The sequence below is a fragment of the Felis catus genome, chromosome A2 (genome assembly GCF_018350175.1).
Source record: "Felis catus isolate Fca126 chromosome A2, F.catus_Fca126_mat1.0, whole genome shotgun sequence".
Classification (NCBI taxonomy): domain Eukaryota; kingdom Metazoa; phylum Chordata; class Mammalia; order Carnivora; family Felidae; genus Felis; species Felis catus.
Window position 1 is genome coordinate 105,413,121 of NC_058369.1, and position 18,916 is coordinate 105,432,036.

Below are 18,916 nucleotides of genomic sequence, written 5' to 3' on the forward strand. Positions count from 1 at the left end.
TAAGTTAAATGAACACAGTTTGTACAGAAATCTTTTGAGAGTTCTCATTAGCTTTAGGAAAAATTCCAAAGGGTGGGCTTGCTGGGCGAAAGAATGTGAAAATTAAAAGTTTTAATACTCTTTTTAAAAAACTTTTTTTTTTTTTTAGTAATCCCTACACCCAGCAAGGTGCTGGAACTCACCACCTCACCACCTGGAGCTAAAGAGTCAACAGGCTCCTCCGACTGAGCCAGCCAGGTGTCCCCAAATGTTTAATTCTCTTGATATGTATTGCTAAAATGCCTGTCAGAAAGTTATGAAACTACATTTTCCCCAACATTGGCTGAGAAGGCTTATTGGCTCACATGTGTATGTAATAACTTTAAATCTTAAATTGCATATTATTTTGACTTATATTTCTTATTTTTACATCTTAGTGTTCCACCAGTTAAACACACTGATCCCGTCAGAAGAGAAATAAAACACTGTCACTTCCTTTCTTGGTTACTATGTATGCTGTGACCGTGATTGTAACAATAGGTAACATTCATTAGACGTTAAATTCTCTGAAGGCAGCGAGTCTAGTCTGCAATTGTATTGTTATTCTCATCTTCCAAAGGAGATAACCTAGCCTTTGAGGCGTTGGGGACAGTAGCCCCAAGCCACAGCGATAAGTTGAAGCACAGGGACTTGGGCTGGGATCTTACCCTGCTGTAACCACGTACTTAAGGGGGAGGGGGCAGGAGGGGGAGTGAAGGGCGGTGAACCATGTGCAAAACACAAGCAAAACCAAAACAAACAAAACTAGGGCTCCTGCCAAGCTTGGTTTCCTTCTACTGGGTTAGTTTCTAAATTTTAAATGATGTGACTTTTCGGCTGTCAGACGCGTGTCTACCAACCAGTTTATCCTACTCCCAGCGTTGCCGAGTGTCAATCACGGACGACTCGCAAGGCGTGGATAGAAAGCTTCTTAGCTGAGGGTTTGATGTAGATAGTGTATGTTTTTTTTTCCCCCTTTGCAAAAGGAAAAGGCCTGACAGGAAAAAAAAGAAAGAAAGAAAAAGGAAGTACTATTATTTTTAAATTTTCCAGGGCGAGAGCGGCCAATTTTTACCTTCAAGACTTGAGAGAGACCAAGGTAACATAACCTGGAGGGTGCACAATCATAGCAGTGGCCCTTCCGGACTTTAGCAGGGCGGAGGAAAGACGCATGCGTCGTGCGCACCGCTGGGTCACACACCTCCTAGGAGAGAGGTCTGCGCAGGCGCGGACGCAGGTTGCAGCAGCGCCAGGCCTCAGCCAAAGCCGTCGGTCTGCTGCCCCTCCCCCGCTCCGAATCCGCGGCCGCCGCTTGTAGGCCTGTTGTCCCAGCCCCAGCGATCCGGACTGCAGACCCCGTGACCCTATTCCCTGGCCAGTGCGCGCCGGAGCAGCTCGGGACTGCGCAGCGCTCTGCGTGCCGGTGAGTAATCTGAACGCGCAGGCCCTCGGCCCCTTTTTCGGAGTAGAGCCCAGCGGAGGCGTCCTGGGAAGAGTCAAGCGGGAGGAAAGAGGTAGAACAGGGGAGGCCGCAGGGGAGCCAGCCCAGCCCCGCGACCCAGGGGGCGCTCAGGGTTGGATAATGGCGGTGTTTTGTCACCATCTATCCGGACCCAGTCTCCTGCCTAGGGTTGATTCCAGGTTCCCACACCTTGTGCGGCCAGGTGCCCCCTGCTTTTGCTCTTTAGTTTAGTTTTTTTTTTTGCACGGTTGCCTTGATCTTATCTTTAACCTTTCCAGAGTAGGCTGTGTGCTGTGTTTTGTTTATGCAGCTTACAAAAGGTGCCGGCTTTCGTTATCATAGAAGAAAACGACCCATTTAGATTGGATGGAATGCTGTACTTTTTCCCCCCTCTCTCTGCTAAGTCTTAGATCCATGTTGGGTTTTCAGTAAGAGATTGCGATGAAAACATTGCATATAGGGAAAAGAAAGGGGGTTGTAGCACCTGTTCATAAACCAGTGGGTTTTTAGGAATAAAAGTGGCTAAATACTGTTTGATGTGAGGAATATCCAGTAGGGAGGGCGGGGATACCTAGTGCCTAAGTCTGGTGCTTGTCAGCGTTGCTGAAATAAACACTTGTCCGAGGCAGACTCATCAAGACAACTGTTAGATACAGAAAGAAAACAGGTCCAGACTGAGAGCCACTTGATCTTGCCCTCTGTGCCTCCCTGTCCGCCCACCCCCCTTCCCCCAAAGGATTCTTTGGGATACATCTTAACACTCCTGTTGTGCTAAGATCCCAGAAAGGATGGCTCGGTGGCCACACTGCTGAGGCCCCTGATCCCTGCTCAACTGATATTCCAGACAGGTCCCAAGGTCAATGTGTGGAGATAGTGATGTTAATTCACCCCTGAACCACCTGTGACTGGCAAATTGGTTTGGCCTGGGTTTAATGTCACCGAGACAAGCCAAGAGAAGATGATGCATTTGTGGACGTTATAGATCATTTATGTTTTTCAGCTTACATGGATAATGTGTACATAGATTTTTTAAAATAGTAAAATAGTGAAAATAAGCAGCTTCATCTTTCTACAATTTTAAATTGATCTGGTTGTGAATATTTTTTATCCTGCTGTATATACTATGTTTGAATGATCCCAGGATGTGGGTGGCATGCCAGTATTAAAAAGTAAACTTTTCTCCATATTATACTATAAGTTGAATTACTGAGTGTCAGTTTTCCTTACTCAAATCAATAAGAATTTCTAAAAGACATGCTTATCTCTTTGTATGAATGTCTATAATAATACATTTTTAGGAACTGATAAAAGATAAATGGTCAAATTTGGAAAGAGAAGAAGCGTTATTTGTAATTCTGCTTTCCCTTTTTATTAATTTTCCCTGAGAATATCAGCAGATTGGATTATATGACTTTTAAGTTCATTTCATCCTGAAAATTGTATGACTCAACTACAGTACTCTTGCATTACGTACCTGCGGAGGTGATTTTATATAGGTATGGTATATATGTAGGTACTACCACTTATTCTTACTTGGTTTTAAATTTATGTTAAATGTAAATTTAAATTTTACCCATGTTATTTTTTATAATGTCACCCTAAAGTTTTGAAATTAATTGTTCTAAATGTTGCTTTGTATTGGTGAATTCTGTTAAATATCTTGGGATATTAGTTTCAACGTAATTTTGAAATTTCAACTCTGTCAGCTGTTGAATGAAAGACAAATCTGCGGGATTTGGTTTTGAGTTGTTTTTGTTGAAACTTTAAAAGTTTCAAGCTAGAAATATGAGAATGAGAAGGATTGTGGATCTTATTTATCACAAAGCGCATGGATTTTAAAAGGCTGAAAAGTACTACTTCTACTTTTTAAAAAATTAAAAAAAATTTTTTTTAAACATTTATTCATTATTTGAGAGACAGAGCGTGAGTGGGGGAGGGGCAGAGAGCGAAGGAGACACAGAATTCCATGCAGGCTCTGAACTGACAGCACAGAGCCCGACTTGGGGCTCGAACTCAAAGACCATGAGATCTTGACCTGAGCCGAAGTCAGATGCTTAACCGACTGAGCCATCCAGGCGCCCAGAAAAGTACTACTTTTGACTTGGAACCACGGTTTAGGGGTACAAGAGCACCTGGTTCCGAGGGTCCCAAATTGACGAGGTTCGACCACTCACCACTAACAATATCCAAAGGCAGAGAGACAAGTGGTAGCGAAACAAGAGAAGAATTTACTTCAGTGAGGCCAGCATGGGAAGACCGTGACTAAAGTCACAAAGATTGTCTCCAAAGTGCTAAAAATACTTCTGAGTTTATATAAGGAAAATGTGGGACAAAGGTGGATGGGTACGTGCAGGTAGCCAGTAAGTTCAGATCGATAATTGTCTTGGGGTCTGGAAAGCCCTTATTGCTTGAAGGGCGTGTTTTGCTTACCATCACAGGATGCTTGGCCCTCAGGGTCTTTTGCCTGAGAAGAGATAAGCTGGAAAGAAGAATTTAAGCACCTAGAAAGTACAAACTGAGGAGGAACAAGAGGTAGTTAAAGTCTTCTTTCAAACTTACCTGGTGATCCAATATAATAACAGTCATAATCTGCCTAAAGCAACTTTAGCCTTTAGTGCTAATTGGTTTAAAGGTACAATATGTTTTTGTTGTATTCTAGTGAAGACCGCTTTTCAGAGAACCCTAAAAAGTGCAAACTTATGTGCAGTTTTAATGTTTGAGAGCCCATTCTCATCATGAGTCTGATATGATACCATTTTATAATAATTTGTTAGAAAAAAACACTTTGGACTCTTGGCTCCCTTGTTTCAACTGTTACCCTGATTAAATATAATGCTAATCCAAAAAGTAATTTGAATATTCCCTTGAAGTTTGCTCTATGTTAATTATATTGGTATAAAAATCCCATAATGTTCTTGAGTGTACGTACTTTTACCCTGATTTTATCGTAAGATATTTCTTTTTCTTTAGACATGGGAAAGTCTTTTTCTCATTTGCCTTTGCATTCAAATAAAGAAGATGCTTATGATGGAGTCACATCAACTGAAAATATGAGGAATGGACTGGTTAATAATGAAGTCCATAATGAAGATGGAAGAGGTGGAGATGTCTCTCAGTTTCCGTATGTGGAATTTACAGGAAGAGATAGTGTCACTTGTCCCACTTGTCAAGGAACAGGAAGAATTCCTAGGGGTATGTGTTACTGTGTTATTTTTCCTTTAAAGAGTTATTCCAGGCATTTGCACTGGATTTGTAATGAATTTGTAATGATAGCAAACCCATAGATCAAAGCACAGCCCTTTGTGTTTTAAAAACTTGTAGGATTAAAGTTAAAACTGTGTATCAGTTATCTTCAGTTAAACGGACACAAAGAGACAAACACAAACATTTAAAAAAAACCCATAAACACATTCAGGTTTACAAAGCAGTAATGAAAACCACCCCTCTACGTCTAGTATTGTTTTCTTTCCCCCTTGTGATACTAGATATGCAGTGTCTTTTGACTGAAAATTTTTAGTCCTATTTGGTCATAATCACGTTGAGCACTAGGAACAATTTAAGTAATTTGGTGACCTAATATTTTTAGTTCACGATGTAAAGAATAAAAGCAAGCCAGTCATGCCCTAATTAGTTATTTTTAAGAGGAACTACATGAAAAGGGTTGGTAAATGAAGATGGGTCATACGGGGGGGTGGGGGGGATCAGTTTGTGGCATATCATAGGGAAATTCAGAAGGGAGTAATCTTCATGTGTTGTTTGTAGCCTACACAAACTTTAGTAGAAGTGGCGACAGTAGAAATCATGAAAATACTTTGTGCCATCCTCATTTTCTGCCTGGTTGAAGTTGATAGGTAACCCTGGAGAAACCATGAGGGAAGGGCAGTGTCTACATAAGGTATACCAGAGTTTCTAAGCAATGCATTAGGTTGGGGAAGTTTATATATGAGTTGGCCTTTCAATGTGATGGCTTTATCATTGCAGGGATAAGTACCTGATACAGAATAAAAGGATTTTTGTAGGTGAAGGGATTAGTGCCTTAGGCTAAGACAGAAAAAAAAAAAAAAAAAGGACCATTCTGGCAATCGGGTTATGATTTTGAGGTATAACCACTTGGCTTTTTTGGCAGCCTGGAAGTGGATTGTGGATAGTAGAAAGTCAAGGATGACTCTGAAGCTATTTTTGTCTGAATAGCTGGAAGAATGGAGTAGCCGTTAATTAAAATGGAGAAAAGAAGGTTTGAGTGTGTATATCCAGGGAGAGATCAGGAGTTCTGTTTTAGAGACGTAAGTGTGGAGATGCATATTTGACATCTAAGTGGACCTATTTAGTAGGGACTTAGTTGTAATTGTCTGGAATTCAAATGCAAGGCCTTGGCTTGAGTCATCATAATACAGGTGGTACTTAAAGCTGAGTTGGATGACAGCACCAAGCTTATCAGTGTGAATGGAAAAAAAAAGAGACCCTAATGCTGAACCTTGGGACATTTCAACATTTCAAACTCAGTGACAGGAGGAAGATTTAGCAAAGACAATGAAAAAGCAGCTAGAGTAGAAGGAGGAAATTCCGTTGTATCTGTGGTGTCCTGGAAATAAATGTGGAAAGTGTACCAAGGAGGAGAGAGTGTACAACTTTAGATGCTACTGATAGATCGGGTAATGTAAGGAGTGAGAACTGACCATTGGATTTGGTGATGTGGATAGAGACCACTGGATACCTTTAAAAGGGCAGCTGTGGCAGGTTGCATATAGCACGTATAGCGTGGGATCAATAGTGCATAGGAGGAGTGAAGTTATGTAGTAAGAAAGTAGTATTTTTGAGGAGTTTTACTATATATATAAGCAAAGAATAGAGACGGTAGCTGGAGGGGGTTTCTGAGTCAGGAAAGGGAGTTTTTAAAAGATGGAGTGAATAATTTGTATGCTGATGAGAATGATACATAGAGGAAAAAAGGTGATAGCGCAGGAGATGGGAGAATTATTAGATGTAGCACACAAGAGCAGGGGGCTGCTCTTACAGAGGAGCACCTGTAGTTTACTCTTTGTAACAGGAGAGAATGTAGAGTGTATGGACACAGAGACAGGTAGGTGCATAGACGTGGTGGTGGGAGCTTGTGGTAGTTCTGTTTTGTCACATGATGAGCTAAGAGTGAGGATAGGGAAGGAGCTATTAGAGATTTGAAGACAAAGTTGAAGTCTGAAATTGTGGTTTTGGAGAGTCAGATTAAGAGTGTGACCTGGGTAATGTATGATGACTGACATTAAAGGCCACTTGAGATTAGTGATCTAAATGAAGCCAGTGAGCATAGTTGTATGTTTTTCTCTGTTAATATTTAGCTGTATGGATATCACCGTAGGAGCTAAAAGGTTACTTTTAAGCAGGATTGTAGTTTAGCCAAATGAACACCACCAAACAAGACAGGATATGTGTACACACAGAAAAAGACATGTGTATGTAATATATATTTAAATGTGGTGTGGGGAGGTAGTGTAAATGAGGAGAGAGTTGTGGAAGGGGCAGGGAGGAATAATGGAAGCATTGCAGGAAGCTTTAAAAGAGAATTTGACTATGGGGCTCCTGGGTGGCTCAGCTAGTTAAGTGTCCAACTTCGGCTCAGGTCGTGATCTCATGGCTCCTGAGTTCAAGTCCTGCTTCGGGCTCTGTGCTGACAGCTCAGAGCCTGGAGCCTGCTTCGGATTCTGTGTCTCCCTCTCTCTCTGCCCCTCCCGTGCTCACACTCTGTCATTTTCTGTCTCTCAAAAATAAATAATCATTAAAAAAAAAAAAAAGAGAGAATGTGACTCTAGTGCTTTAAGAGTTATTACAAAGAGCCTAGTTCTGATGAGATTGGAAAAATTGGTGTATTAAAGATCTACTTATCTGTTAAATCTGGATATAGCCCAACCCAGGAAATAAAGGATGGATTTTGGAGTCACATAATGCCGACAATGTGTGGCCTAAATGAGTTGTGGAAGGCTCATTTTGTATAAGCTCTTGAAGCATGAGACTTTCTGTGTGTCACTTTTGATTTTCAAGAATATAGTGTAGGAACCTCTGTAGTTATAGTGATTTCAGGACAGCAAGGTAGCGCTATTTCTTCTGCCCTTATCCAGATACCCAAATCAGAATCTAAGTGGAAAATACACAGTTGAAGGAAGTCTTGGTGAATTCAGATCTTCTGAAAGCTGGGACTTTTTAGATTTTTTTCAGTAAAAAGATTACTCTTCCTCATTCTTTGTATTATTTTGTCTAGACATCAAGCTCTGAAAGATAAATTACCTCTTTTAGAACTCAATGTCTACTTGATAATTTTTGAAGATTTGAGAGCAGTTTACTAAAGTAATGAGATGAGAGCTGGGTTGTAGTCTGATCTTTCTAAACCACACTTAGATAGAAATCTATATTTTAATTAATAGTGTTAATAAATTTCTAAATGTACTTTTACTTTTAGGGCAAGAAAACCAGCTTGTGGCATTGATTCCATATAGCGATCAGAGATTAAGGCCAAGAAGGACGTAAGTGATAAGAAAATAGCAAATTTTTTTGTATTCTTTGCTTTTTGAATTATGTGTAATTACTCTAGTTTAACACTATTAAAATGAAAAATGTCATCAGGTTGTTAAATTATGCCATCAGATGCTTTGTATTATTTAAAAAAAAAAAAAAAGGATTCCTGGTTGGGGTAAGGTCTTCAAAGCAGCATAGCATCTGAATTTTCTCAAAAATCTATTTACTAAAACAGACAAACCTAGAATAGCAGTAGGAAACACAAACATTTTCATCAAAAATGAGTGTTAAGGTTCTCCTACTCACCCTAGAATGAAGACAGAGCAAGGATCAGAAAGTGTTAGCAGCTGTGGGGAATTTGTGAAGAGAAACAAAAAGAATTGCAGAAGGTCCTAAGAGCCCTGATATACCAAGCAAATGCTCTGATACATAGTACCCAAAAAGAAGAGGATCCCACTTCCAGCAAATGCTTATGGGAGTAACCTGTCAAAAAAATAACCTGGGAGGCCTCCACTTCCTGTACCTTGGAGAGAGGGCAGAACAGGTACACAGAGGCCACAGAGATTCACTAAGGGGATTTGAGAAGATCAGAAGGAACTAGACCACCTTGAGCCCTCAAAGACCTTAGGAAAACTCACCAAAAACTCTTCTAAAAGGACAGACATATCCTAAGGAAAAGCCTATTGGGGATTAGATCCATTTTGTACAGGGAAAGAATAGGGGAAAAGGAGGAAAGTTTCAAAAACTAGAGAGAGAATCTCAGAACCATAGAAGTGGACATACATACAGGCCATCTTAAAAAAAACAAACAACTTTATTACAACAGAGGATGGAGTTTAGGAAAGCCACCCTGGCCCATCCTCACGGAAATGGAAAGCTTCTGTGAAATGTACAAAAACATCTCATTTAAACACGAGCAACAAAAAACGTTGCAGTGAAGTGTCACACAAAGTCAGTTAAAAAGAAAGAAGAAGAAAGTGAACTGAAATAAAATGTTAACAGATCATGGAAACATATCAGAAAAACAGATGAAAACTAACTTAAGAAACCTATAGAAGCTATGACAGAACAGCATGAGGCAGAAATTGAAAAGCTCAGAAATGAGGTGACTGAACAATATGAGGACATGAAATAAGACTATGAACCCCTGAAAGAATTAGAAAAAAATAATTTCAGATATGAAGACAAGACTGAAAGAACATAGTGCAAACAGATACCATGGAAAGTGTGGCAAAGGATATAGAGCGTACAAAGGAGTAAATGAAAACACAGACACATTAATGAAAAGTATTTAAGGTAAAATGGTATAGAACACAAGGAAAGAAGATTGAACAAACATGTAATTGAAGCCCCTATAGAAAAACCAAAGGAATCAAACTGAACAAATACTAAATACTCAATTCGAGAACACTTCCCTGAGGTAAAACAAGACATGAACCTACATACTGAAAAGACACGCCATGATTTTAAATTGTGTGCTACCCATCCTAGTGAAAGTACTGGACTTTGATGGTAAAAAAACAAAACAAAACAGAAAAACCCTTTGAAAAATCCCAGGCAAAAGGATCAATTTATAAGGGACAGAAAATCAGATTGGCATGCTTCTTGACTACAGTGCTCCAAACAAGTAATCAGTAGAGCAGCATATTTAAATATGTATCATTGGAAAGAAGATGAACCAAAAATTTTAAAAAGTCAGTGTGACCCTTTATTATAAATTATGTAGATGGTTATGCATATTCAAGAAATTAGGCTTAATTCCTGTATAATCTTAGGATGAAAAAAAACCTCTCTAAGTATGATTCAAAATCCAGTGAGGAAAGAAAAGATTAATTAATTTGACAAAGTATAGGTTAACTTTTACAGGTTGAAAACAAAACCTTAGTTGAAGCCAGAATATAAATGGCAAACTGGGAAGCGATGTCTGCACGTTACCACAAACATATGGCCAATATCCTTACACTATAAGGAGTTTCACAATTTGAGAGGAAAAGGCCACCACCAAACAAAAAGTAAGATATGAACAGCTCATCCACAAGAAAGAAATGCAGATGTCCTTTAAACATGTGAAAAGGTGTTCAGTCTTGATCATAAGAGAAATACAGATTAAAACATTGAAATACCATTTTTTATCTATCAGATCAGCCAGGCTCCAAATTTTGACAGTGTATTTTGTTGGCAACACTGTGTGAAATGAGCACATCCATACCTTGGTGAAAGGGAATTTGATGTTATCTAGCAAAATTACATAACACATTTACCTTTCGCTCAGGAATTCTACTTTGAAAATGTTTTCCTGAGGATAATTGTCAAATAAAGTATGGTTTTTATCCACCGTGCCAGTGTTTTATAATAGCAAAGGACTAGAAGTAATATAAATGTCCAATAATAGGATTCGGGTAGAATAAGTCACGCTACATCTATACAATGATAACATGGAAAAGGAAGAACTCTGTATTTCACTACAGTTCATATCTAGAGTACGGTTTTATCTGAAAACACACACATGCATACAGAGAAGGAGAGAGAAACAATGGAATGATAAACCTAAGACTAATACAATTGATTACTCTCAGAATTTGGGAGGGAACTTGGAAGAGGGAACAGGTAAGCACGTGAGATCTCTGTGTGTAAGTGTATGTATTTATATTGTTTGAACTTTACAACCATGTACATTTTTTTTTAAATAGAATTTAAAAGTTTGGAAATTGGAACTAAAATTTAAAAAATGCTAAAAATTGAAACAAACTGAAACAAATGATTCTAACTGTATATCCGGTTGTTGGCATGACTGCAGATGAAAGAATCACTTTGACTTGAAAACATTGCACTTTGACTGTCAGTGTCTAGGAAGATGTGTTCTAAATGACAAAGATAACTACCAACAAAAGCTTAAACTGTACTCAGTAGCTGCATTGTTAGGAGTAATGTTAGTGTAATTTTGAAACTTCTTTATATAAAGCAGATAAGTAATTATGTACTAATGTCATTAGGGAATAAGATTCTTAGCCTAAAAACAAAGCGATACAAGTACAAAATCAAATAAATTTGTTTTTTTCATTTCCAACCAAAGATGGAATCATAGGGACTAGGTTTATTCTTATGTCTGAAACAACTAAAAAACTGGACAGATAAATGAAACAATATTTTTAGACAGTGGACATCAGCCAGTACAGGCCAGTGATATCTGAGAAAGGGAAAGCTAATGACGTAAACCCTATGATTGTACTACTTTACTGTCTAGGAAAAGATATCAGATCACAGTACAATGGAAAGAGTGCAGGCAGAGCTTAGCAGTACCCCTAAACTGAGGAGATAGATGGTCCTGGGAATCTCGGAGGCCAAGACCACAGTTAGTAGGACAAAGTACCAGAGGATAGAGAGTTACCACTGGGTACTCTGTGAGTGTCTAGCTGAGTACTGATCAGTGTATATGTGTGAAGAAAGCCCCTGAGGCTGAAGGAAGAACCATACAAAACAACACAGAGGGAGCAGTCCCTAATGCTTATATAGGACCAGGGATAGTTTCCACCAATCAGTGTGGAAAATTCCTCCCTTCAGAGGGAATTGGGTGGAGTACTCAGAAGGTTATTTCCACAGTAACAGAAAGAATTAGCCCTAGATTAAAAGCTGCAGTACTCATGCTTAACAAGACCTAAAAGCAGACGTCAAAAGGTTTAAATTCTTTTCAAGAAACTCAACTATATCCCAATACAGAGCTCAAGAATGTATGTAGGAATTCCAAACTATCCTGCATTCAACATGGTAAAATATATGAGTCTGTCATCCAATTAAAAATTACCAAGCGTGAAAAGAAGATGAAAAATAGAGCCCATAATGAGAAAGACCATTTATAGAAACAGACCAATAAATGGCATAGAAGAAAGCATTTGACAAGGACAGTGAAATACTTATTTTAACTATATTCTGTAGTTTCAAGAGATGGGGCTTAAGAATAGACATGGAAGATATTTTAAAAAGATCCAAATAGAATGTTTAGAAATGAAAACTACAATATCTGAATAAGATGAAAACTACATGGGAAGAGTTAACAACAAATTAGACACTTCAGGAAAAAGGAGTGAATTTAAATACATAGCAATAGTAAGTATTCAGAATGAAATATGAAGAGAAAAATACTATTGGATGGCAACCTAGACACCTATTGAGTACCTGTGAAATCAGTCACTGTTCTAAGGCCTGGGATACAAATTGTTCAAAAGTATCTTTGGTATAAGGGAATTAATGAATTTATCGAGGAGATAGACATGTAAGCTTGTGATTACAGTACCTTTGTCTTACCTGTTAGAGGTATTTCCAGAGTACTATGAGAGCAGAGTATGGTAGAATCTAAATTATTTTATGGAATTAGGGAAGGCTCCAAAGAAGATGAAGCATTAGCTGAATCTTAGAAAAGTAGAAAAAGTTGAGGTAGAACGTTTCGACAGAAGGAATAGTATGTGCATAGATGAGAGTAACAGGCTGGAATCCGGTTTTTTGCCTAAAGTAAATGCTGCTGTTGGAAAGTGGTAGAGATGAAGCTTGAGAAAATAGCAAGGTCCACACCATTAGTAAGCTAAGAAATCTGAAAACCGTAGGAAGCCCTTAAGAATTTTTAGGAGTTTCAGATGTGCAATGAAAAAACAATGACTCATTTTTTAGTAAAACTATAATATTTTACGAACAACTGTGGTTCTTTAAGTTGGGGGAGTTGTGATGAGGTAGTTAGGAAATTATATTTATTTATTGCTTTTGTCTGCATATTTTAGCTGTATCATTTAATCCTGAAAACAATCTACACATTTTAGAGTGGAGAAAAAAAGCAAATTGCCGAAAGTGTTGCAAGTAGGAAATGGCAAAAGTAGAAATGTAACTTGAGTGCAAATAAGCCACATGATCTTTATAGCTTTATCAGTTCTATACCTCCTAGGATTCATTACTGTCCCTAGAGCCATAAGAAAAATGATGACTGGTGAATTTTATAATAGACATCTATAGTCTTCATCAGTGTACTAGCCAGTTTTTCAATTTGGTAGGAAATGCTGTGTGGAATGTTTATCCCATCAGATTTGTGGCTGTAAACTTGGGGTGCAGAGTAATTTAGGACATTGATCATATATTAACACCTGGAGCTGATTTATAGGCCCTAAATCCTAAATAGATTACGGCGGGCTCACCTAGCACTAATTAAAAATAACAACACTAAAATAGAAGAAAATTCAACAAAGTTCAGATTTTTTTTAGTCATGATTTCTGAACTCTTTTTTTATACCTTTTTTAGGGGTTTGGTGTAGAGTAGGTACTATAAATGTGTGCTAAACTATTCTGTAGGTAATCTAGTAGTGATCATCACCCTACTCAGGTTTCGAGGAAATCTAGAGTGAGTGAGTGGGAACGTCTTTGTTTGCTCAAAACAGTAGTGTGGGCCTAGTGGTAGTGACTTAGCGAATCTTGGTTTTATTTTTTTTTTAAACCATTTTGTTCTCTTTTCTTAGACAAAATACTCAGAAACATAAAACATGTGCAAGAGTCATTTGAAATAGCAGTTGTGGGGCAGGCAAAGATTACGTCTATTAAGGCATTTGGGAATTGGTGGGGAAGAGAAAGTAGGAGAAAGGATAAAATGAGTATTTAATGACTAGGACATAAAGAAAAGATTAAGTAATATAAAAGACCTAGTTTTTTTAAAAAAATAAAAGGTGCTGTGGGCTTTGAGCTGAGAGCTGTTTATTGGAGAAACCAGGAAATTTTTACTTTGAAACCCTATTTTGAGGATAAAATTGAAGATAGAGGCAAATTTTAGCTCTGGAGATTGGAAATTAAGAGCGGGAGATGGAAGAGATACCTGTCAAGGAGAGTTTGAAGACTAGAAAAGGCATGGAAAGTTTTTTGTTTTGTTTTGTTTTTTCTTGTCTTATATCTGCATATTATTATCCCCTTTCTTGATTTTCAAGAAACAGCTTAATAGCATCATCAAAACAGAGTTGATTAATGTAAACAATATTTTAAAAACTGAGTACATAAATACTTTGGGATGAGGAGACTCAAAAAGTCTTAGACTTAGTGAGATTCATGAGGCTTGTGGTTATGTCATTATGCTTTTAAGGGCTTCACAGGTGGTTCTGATGAGCAGTCACTTTGGGAATCACGTACAAAACTCACGTGAAAATTCTGCTCTGCTAAATTCAGAAGGAAGAGAAGGGACTCTTGAAATCCATGTTTTTATAAAGTTCTCCAGTTTAATTAATTCTACTGTGCAGCCTGGTTTAGGAATGACTGTAGTTAATATTCTGCCTTCAGTAATCCTGAAATCCCAGTCTCCAAAAAGGTACATACATCTTTTAAGGAGAACATTTTAACACTTTATAGACCAGACCCAACACTACTAATTACTTTAATAATATAAAAAAATGGTAAAATTATACATCTTTTCCTGCTGGTATAATAGGGGAAAAATTCAAGTTGAAAATATCTTCTCTAAATGTTTCATTATGTAATTTTTGATGCACATGTATTTTCATACTCTCATTTTTGTTTTCAGAAAGCTGTATGTGATGGCTTCTGTGTTTGTCTGTCTGCTCCTTTCTGGATTGGCTGTGTTTTTCCTTTTCCCTCGCTCTATTGACGTGAAATACATTGGCGTAAAATCAGCATACGTCAGTTATGATGTTCAAAAGCGTACAGTATATTTAAATATCACGGTAAGTACAAAATTACATTAAAATATTTGATTACATTCCTTTATTATATTAAGTACACTTTTGTCCCTCTGAGAGAATATTAAATGTGACACTGGTCAGTTTGCTTTCTGTATATCTGCTGTTGATCTTTTCTATCATTTCTGGTTGTGCCGAAAATGGCAAATAGTAAGTACTGGTGATTGTGTATACAGAATCATTTAGCATTTGAAGTTGCCTTTAAAATGGTAAATAAACTAAACTGTTGTTGACAAAAGAATATTTATAGTCCGTTTACTTTTCAGCCTTTGAATAGCTTCTTGCGAAGTGTTAAAAGTAGGTTGATTCTATAAATGTTATAAAGGTAACATTTTCTTTTCCTTATATATGGTGAAATACAATTTTTACCGTTTTAACAGACTATTCCTGTATTGTGTCTAAAGATAAGGTACAAGTGCCTGTTTGATTTCTCTTATAAATTAGTATATGGGGAAATATCCATAGTGTTTTACTGTCCAGGAAAACACTGCTGTCTGTGCTGACAGCTCAGAGCTGGGAGTTTGCTTCCGATTCTGTGTGTATCTCTCGCTCTCTCTGCCTCTCCACTGCTCACACTCTGTCTCTCTCTCTCAAAAAATAAACAAACATTAAAAAAATTTTTTTTTTAAAAATCATTATTTGAAAGCTTATGCTTGTGCTCTCTTGACTTACAAATTAAGTGGATTCTCACTGCTCTCAGTAACAATATGTCTGTTAGTACTAAACTTTTTGTCCTTTTTTTTTGTCTTTCTTAATGTTTATCTTTGTTATCTTTCTAGCCTTCAATATATGATTGATCCTTTTAATATTCTCATGAAAGCTGTGGCACTTCAGAAAAAGACCTATACCAACATTATTTTGCATGTACAGAGGATTCCAAGATTCTTCTGAATCCCATTCTTTGGCCTGTATCAGAAGGTCCATTGACCTCAAATTAACAATCTCTTTCCTGCAGTGTCTAGAAATTAAGTTGACATGGGTATTAAGAGCCAAGTAGATAAAAACGTTTGTATATTTAGGTAAAGATTATTTCTACTATATTAGGAAATTAAAAAAACTCTACATTTATAACTATGATTTAAATTAATACATAAATGTGATCATGTAATTGCTGGTCACTAGTACATTCTTTTCTTAATCCTTTTTTACTAAGATTCTTCTTTCCACTTATCCCTTATTGCATCTTTTCATCTTTCTCCATATTTATATTAATTTATAAGCTCACATTTTCAGCTTTTCTTAAGGTAATATTTATTTTCAAAAGAATATTTTGTACATATTTTACCTATGTTGGTTTACTCACTTGTTAATATCTTGTAGAAATCTCTCCTGAATTTCTGGCTTAGACTTACTACATTCTTTTTAATGGGCTGCGTAATATTCCATGCAATAATTTAATACTAATCATTTTTGTGGATGGTCATTCACTTTCTTTTCTTTTTGTTTTTGCCACTATTCTCATTCACATCCTGATGTTTTTATTTCTTTGGAATAAATGCTCAAAAGTAGGATTGCTAGGTCAAAGGATATATGTATTTTTATTTTAATGGATATTGCTAGATTACTTACCAGAATGGCTGCAATCCTTCACGTTTCCCAGTAATGTAAAAATTGACCCTTGTGCTCAAATCCCTACCAAGAATAGAATTTGTTGCTTTCTACAAGCTTTGCTAGTTTAATGAATATTAAGTTTACTAGCTTATCCCTAACTCTAAATGAATTTGAGGGTTTTTAAGTGTTTCTTGGCCAATTATATTTGTACTCTTTTGATTTGTTTATTCATATGCTTTGCTTTTTTTGTTTGTTTGTTTTTACCTCTAAAGATTTTGTCGTTTTCTTTTCAGTTTGTGAGGGCTCTTTGTATATAAATGGTAACCATTACAATCTGCCTTATGAATATTTAACATTCATCATTTAGTTACTATTAATTTTCATTTGTGATGACTTTTAGATGTTTTGTTATCTGTTATTTCTTGATTTAACATTTTTTTTCCCCACTGCTCATTTTCTAAAATAATTTGACATAACTGTGAATTAGAATTGTGGAAATTGCTCCTGCTGTTAAGTACAGAAATGATGTAGCTCAATTTCTTTCCAACAAATAGACTTGAATCTATCCCATTTCTTCTCCAAAGTGACCCAGTAGAAATCTCTACTCATGTATAAGTTAAAATACCAATTTCTTTTAGACAAAAAAGTTTATATGAAGTACTGTTTAACATTTTAAATGGTCATTTTTGTACCTGATAGAATAGGAAATACATTACTAATGTAGTCTGTGAAGATATTTATATATTAACATTTAGTAGAAATTCAGATGAAATTTAAAAATTAGTTTTATAGAATTTTTCTAAGGCCATAAATACATTTTCTAACATTCATTTTCTATATTCCTGTAATGTACATTTTCTGGGCCTGTTGTTTATTTTTAAAATTTTTTTTCACATTTATTTATTTTTGAGAGAGAGAGCACAAGCAGGGGAGAAGGAGAGAGAGAGGGAGACACAGAATCTGAAGCAGGCTCCAGGCTTCAAGCTGTCCGTACAGAGCTTGATGCGGGGCTTGAACTTAGGAACTGTGAGATCATGACCTAAGCCAAAGTCAGATGCTTAACTGACTGAGCCACCCAGGCGCCCCGTAGACCTGTTAATTTTTAATTGTGTGCTTATTGTCAGCATATTAGGTACATAGTATTCATCATAAAACCAAATAATTAGCTTATTTAATATCCTTTGATATTTTTGGCAATAGTTTTCTTCCTCCTAATAACTGAAGTGTGGCCACAGCTGAAGTCATTTTTTTTTATGTTTATTTTTGAGAGAGAGACACAGAGCATGAGTGGGGGAGGGGCAGAGAGAGAGGGAGACACAGAATCCGAAGCAAGCCCCAGCCTTTGAGCTGTCCTCACAGAGCCTGATGTGGGGCCCAAACCCACAAACTGAGATGGTGACCTGAGCTGAAGTTGGATGCTTAATGGACTAAGCCACCCAGGCACCTCTGAAGTCATTTTTTTTAATTGATTTTGGATACATATTTGTTATGCTTATACATTTTTTGCCTTTTCTTTTACAGAACACACTAAATATAACAAACAATAACTATTATTCTGTTGAAGTTGAAAATATCACTGCACAAGTTCAGTTTTCAAAAACTGTTATTGGAAAGGCTCGCTTAAACAACATAACCAATATTGGCCCACTGGATATGAAACAAGTAAGTTTCCATCATAAAATACTTTGGAGGAGTTCAATGACTTTTGACTTTCTATATCATATTAATCTGAGGGAGGGGGAGGATTTCCTCACAAACTTGACATGTGTTCTTTGCACGTATAAGAGAAAGTCTTAGACTCAGCCATGCAAAAGGAGAGATTTCTAACTCTTTGAAATTGTGAAACATGTCTGAAATCTTTGATGCTTTGCTCCTCTTTCTAGTTGGCTTATTTTCACTTTTTGTCTTTCAGATCGATTATACGGTACCTACTATCATAGCAGAAGAAATGAGTTATATGTAGTAAGTTTTGATATTTGAATAATGTTCTCTCATTAAATTATAAAATATCAAGAATAGAGTGTATAGATATCTTTTTAATTTCCCACAATCTTAGCAGTCAGGAAATCACATTTGGAATACTTCTGGCCTCTGATCATCTCTATTGTCTTCTCTCTCATCAACATGCATAATATTTATGTGTAGTATGTGCCTGTACCCTTAATATTCATTTTTTTCTTATTTTTCATAATTAAGGTCAAATACACCTTGTCACCTTTTTAAAAATTATTTATTTTTATTTAAACTCAAGTTAACATATAGTGTAATATTGGTTTCAGGGGTAGAATCCAGCGATTGACCACTTACTTATAACACCCACTGCTTATTCCAACAGGTGCCTTCGTTAATGCCTATCACCTGTTTAGCCCATCCCTCCCACTGACCTCCCCTCCAGCAACCCTCAGTTTGTTTTCTTTATTTAAGAGTCTGTTATGGTTTGCTTCCTTCTCTGTTATCTTATTTTTCCTTCCCTTCCCCTATCTTCATCTGTTTCTTATAATCCACATATGAGTGAAATCATGTTTGTCTTTCTCTGACTTACTTCATTTAGCATAATATATGGCAAGATTTCATTCTTTCTTGATCACTGAGTAATATTCCATTGTATGTATGTGTGTATGTGTACATTATGTATATATATATGTGTGTGTGTGTGTGTGTACAG

At 36.9% G+C, this 18,916-nt stretch overlaps 1 protein-coding gene across 6 annotated transcripts in view; it reads left to right on the forward strand.

The window, feature by feature from the left end:
* The first annotated feature begins 1,302 nt into the window (after positions 1–1,302).
* The window catches only part of TMEM106B (transmembrane protein 106B), a 29,859-nt gene continuing 12,245 nt past the window's right edge, over positions 1,303–18,916 (forward strand). Inside the window, exons 1-8 of one of the 6 annotated variants that reach the window (XM_045052426.1) lie at positions 1,306–1,441; positions 2,875–2,976; positions 3,919–4,012; positions 4,451–4,672; positions 7,929–7,992; positions 14,526–14,685; positions 17,773–17,913; positions 18,164–18,213. In XM_045052426.1, coding sequence (XP_044908361.1) covers positions 4,453–4,672; positions 7,929–7,992; positions 14,526–14,685; positions 17,773–17,913; positions 18,164–18,213 — 635 coding nt within the window. In that variant the 5' untranslated portion in view covers positions 1,306–1,441; positions 2,875–2,976; positions 3,919–4,012; positions 4,451–4,452. Of the gene's footprint in view, positions 1,533–2,866; positions 2,977–3,474; positions 4,013–4,450; positions 4,673–7,928; positions 7,993–14,525; positions 14,686–17,772; positions 17,914–18,163; positions 18,214–18,916 lie in introns of those variants that run through there. The other 5 variants (XM_045052424.1, XM_003982805.6, XM_006929217.5 and 2 more) reach the window with 5 other exon arrangements.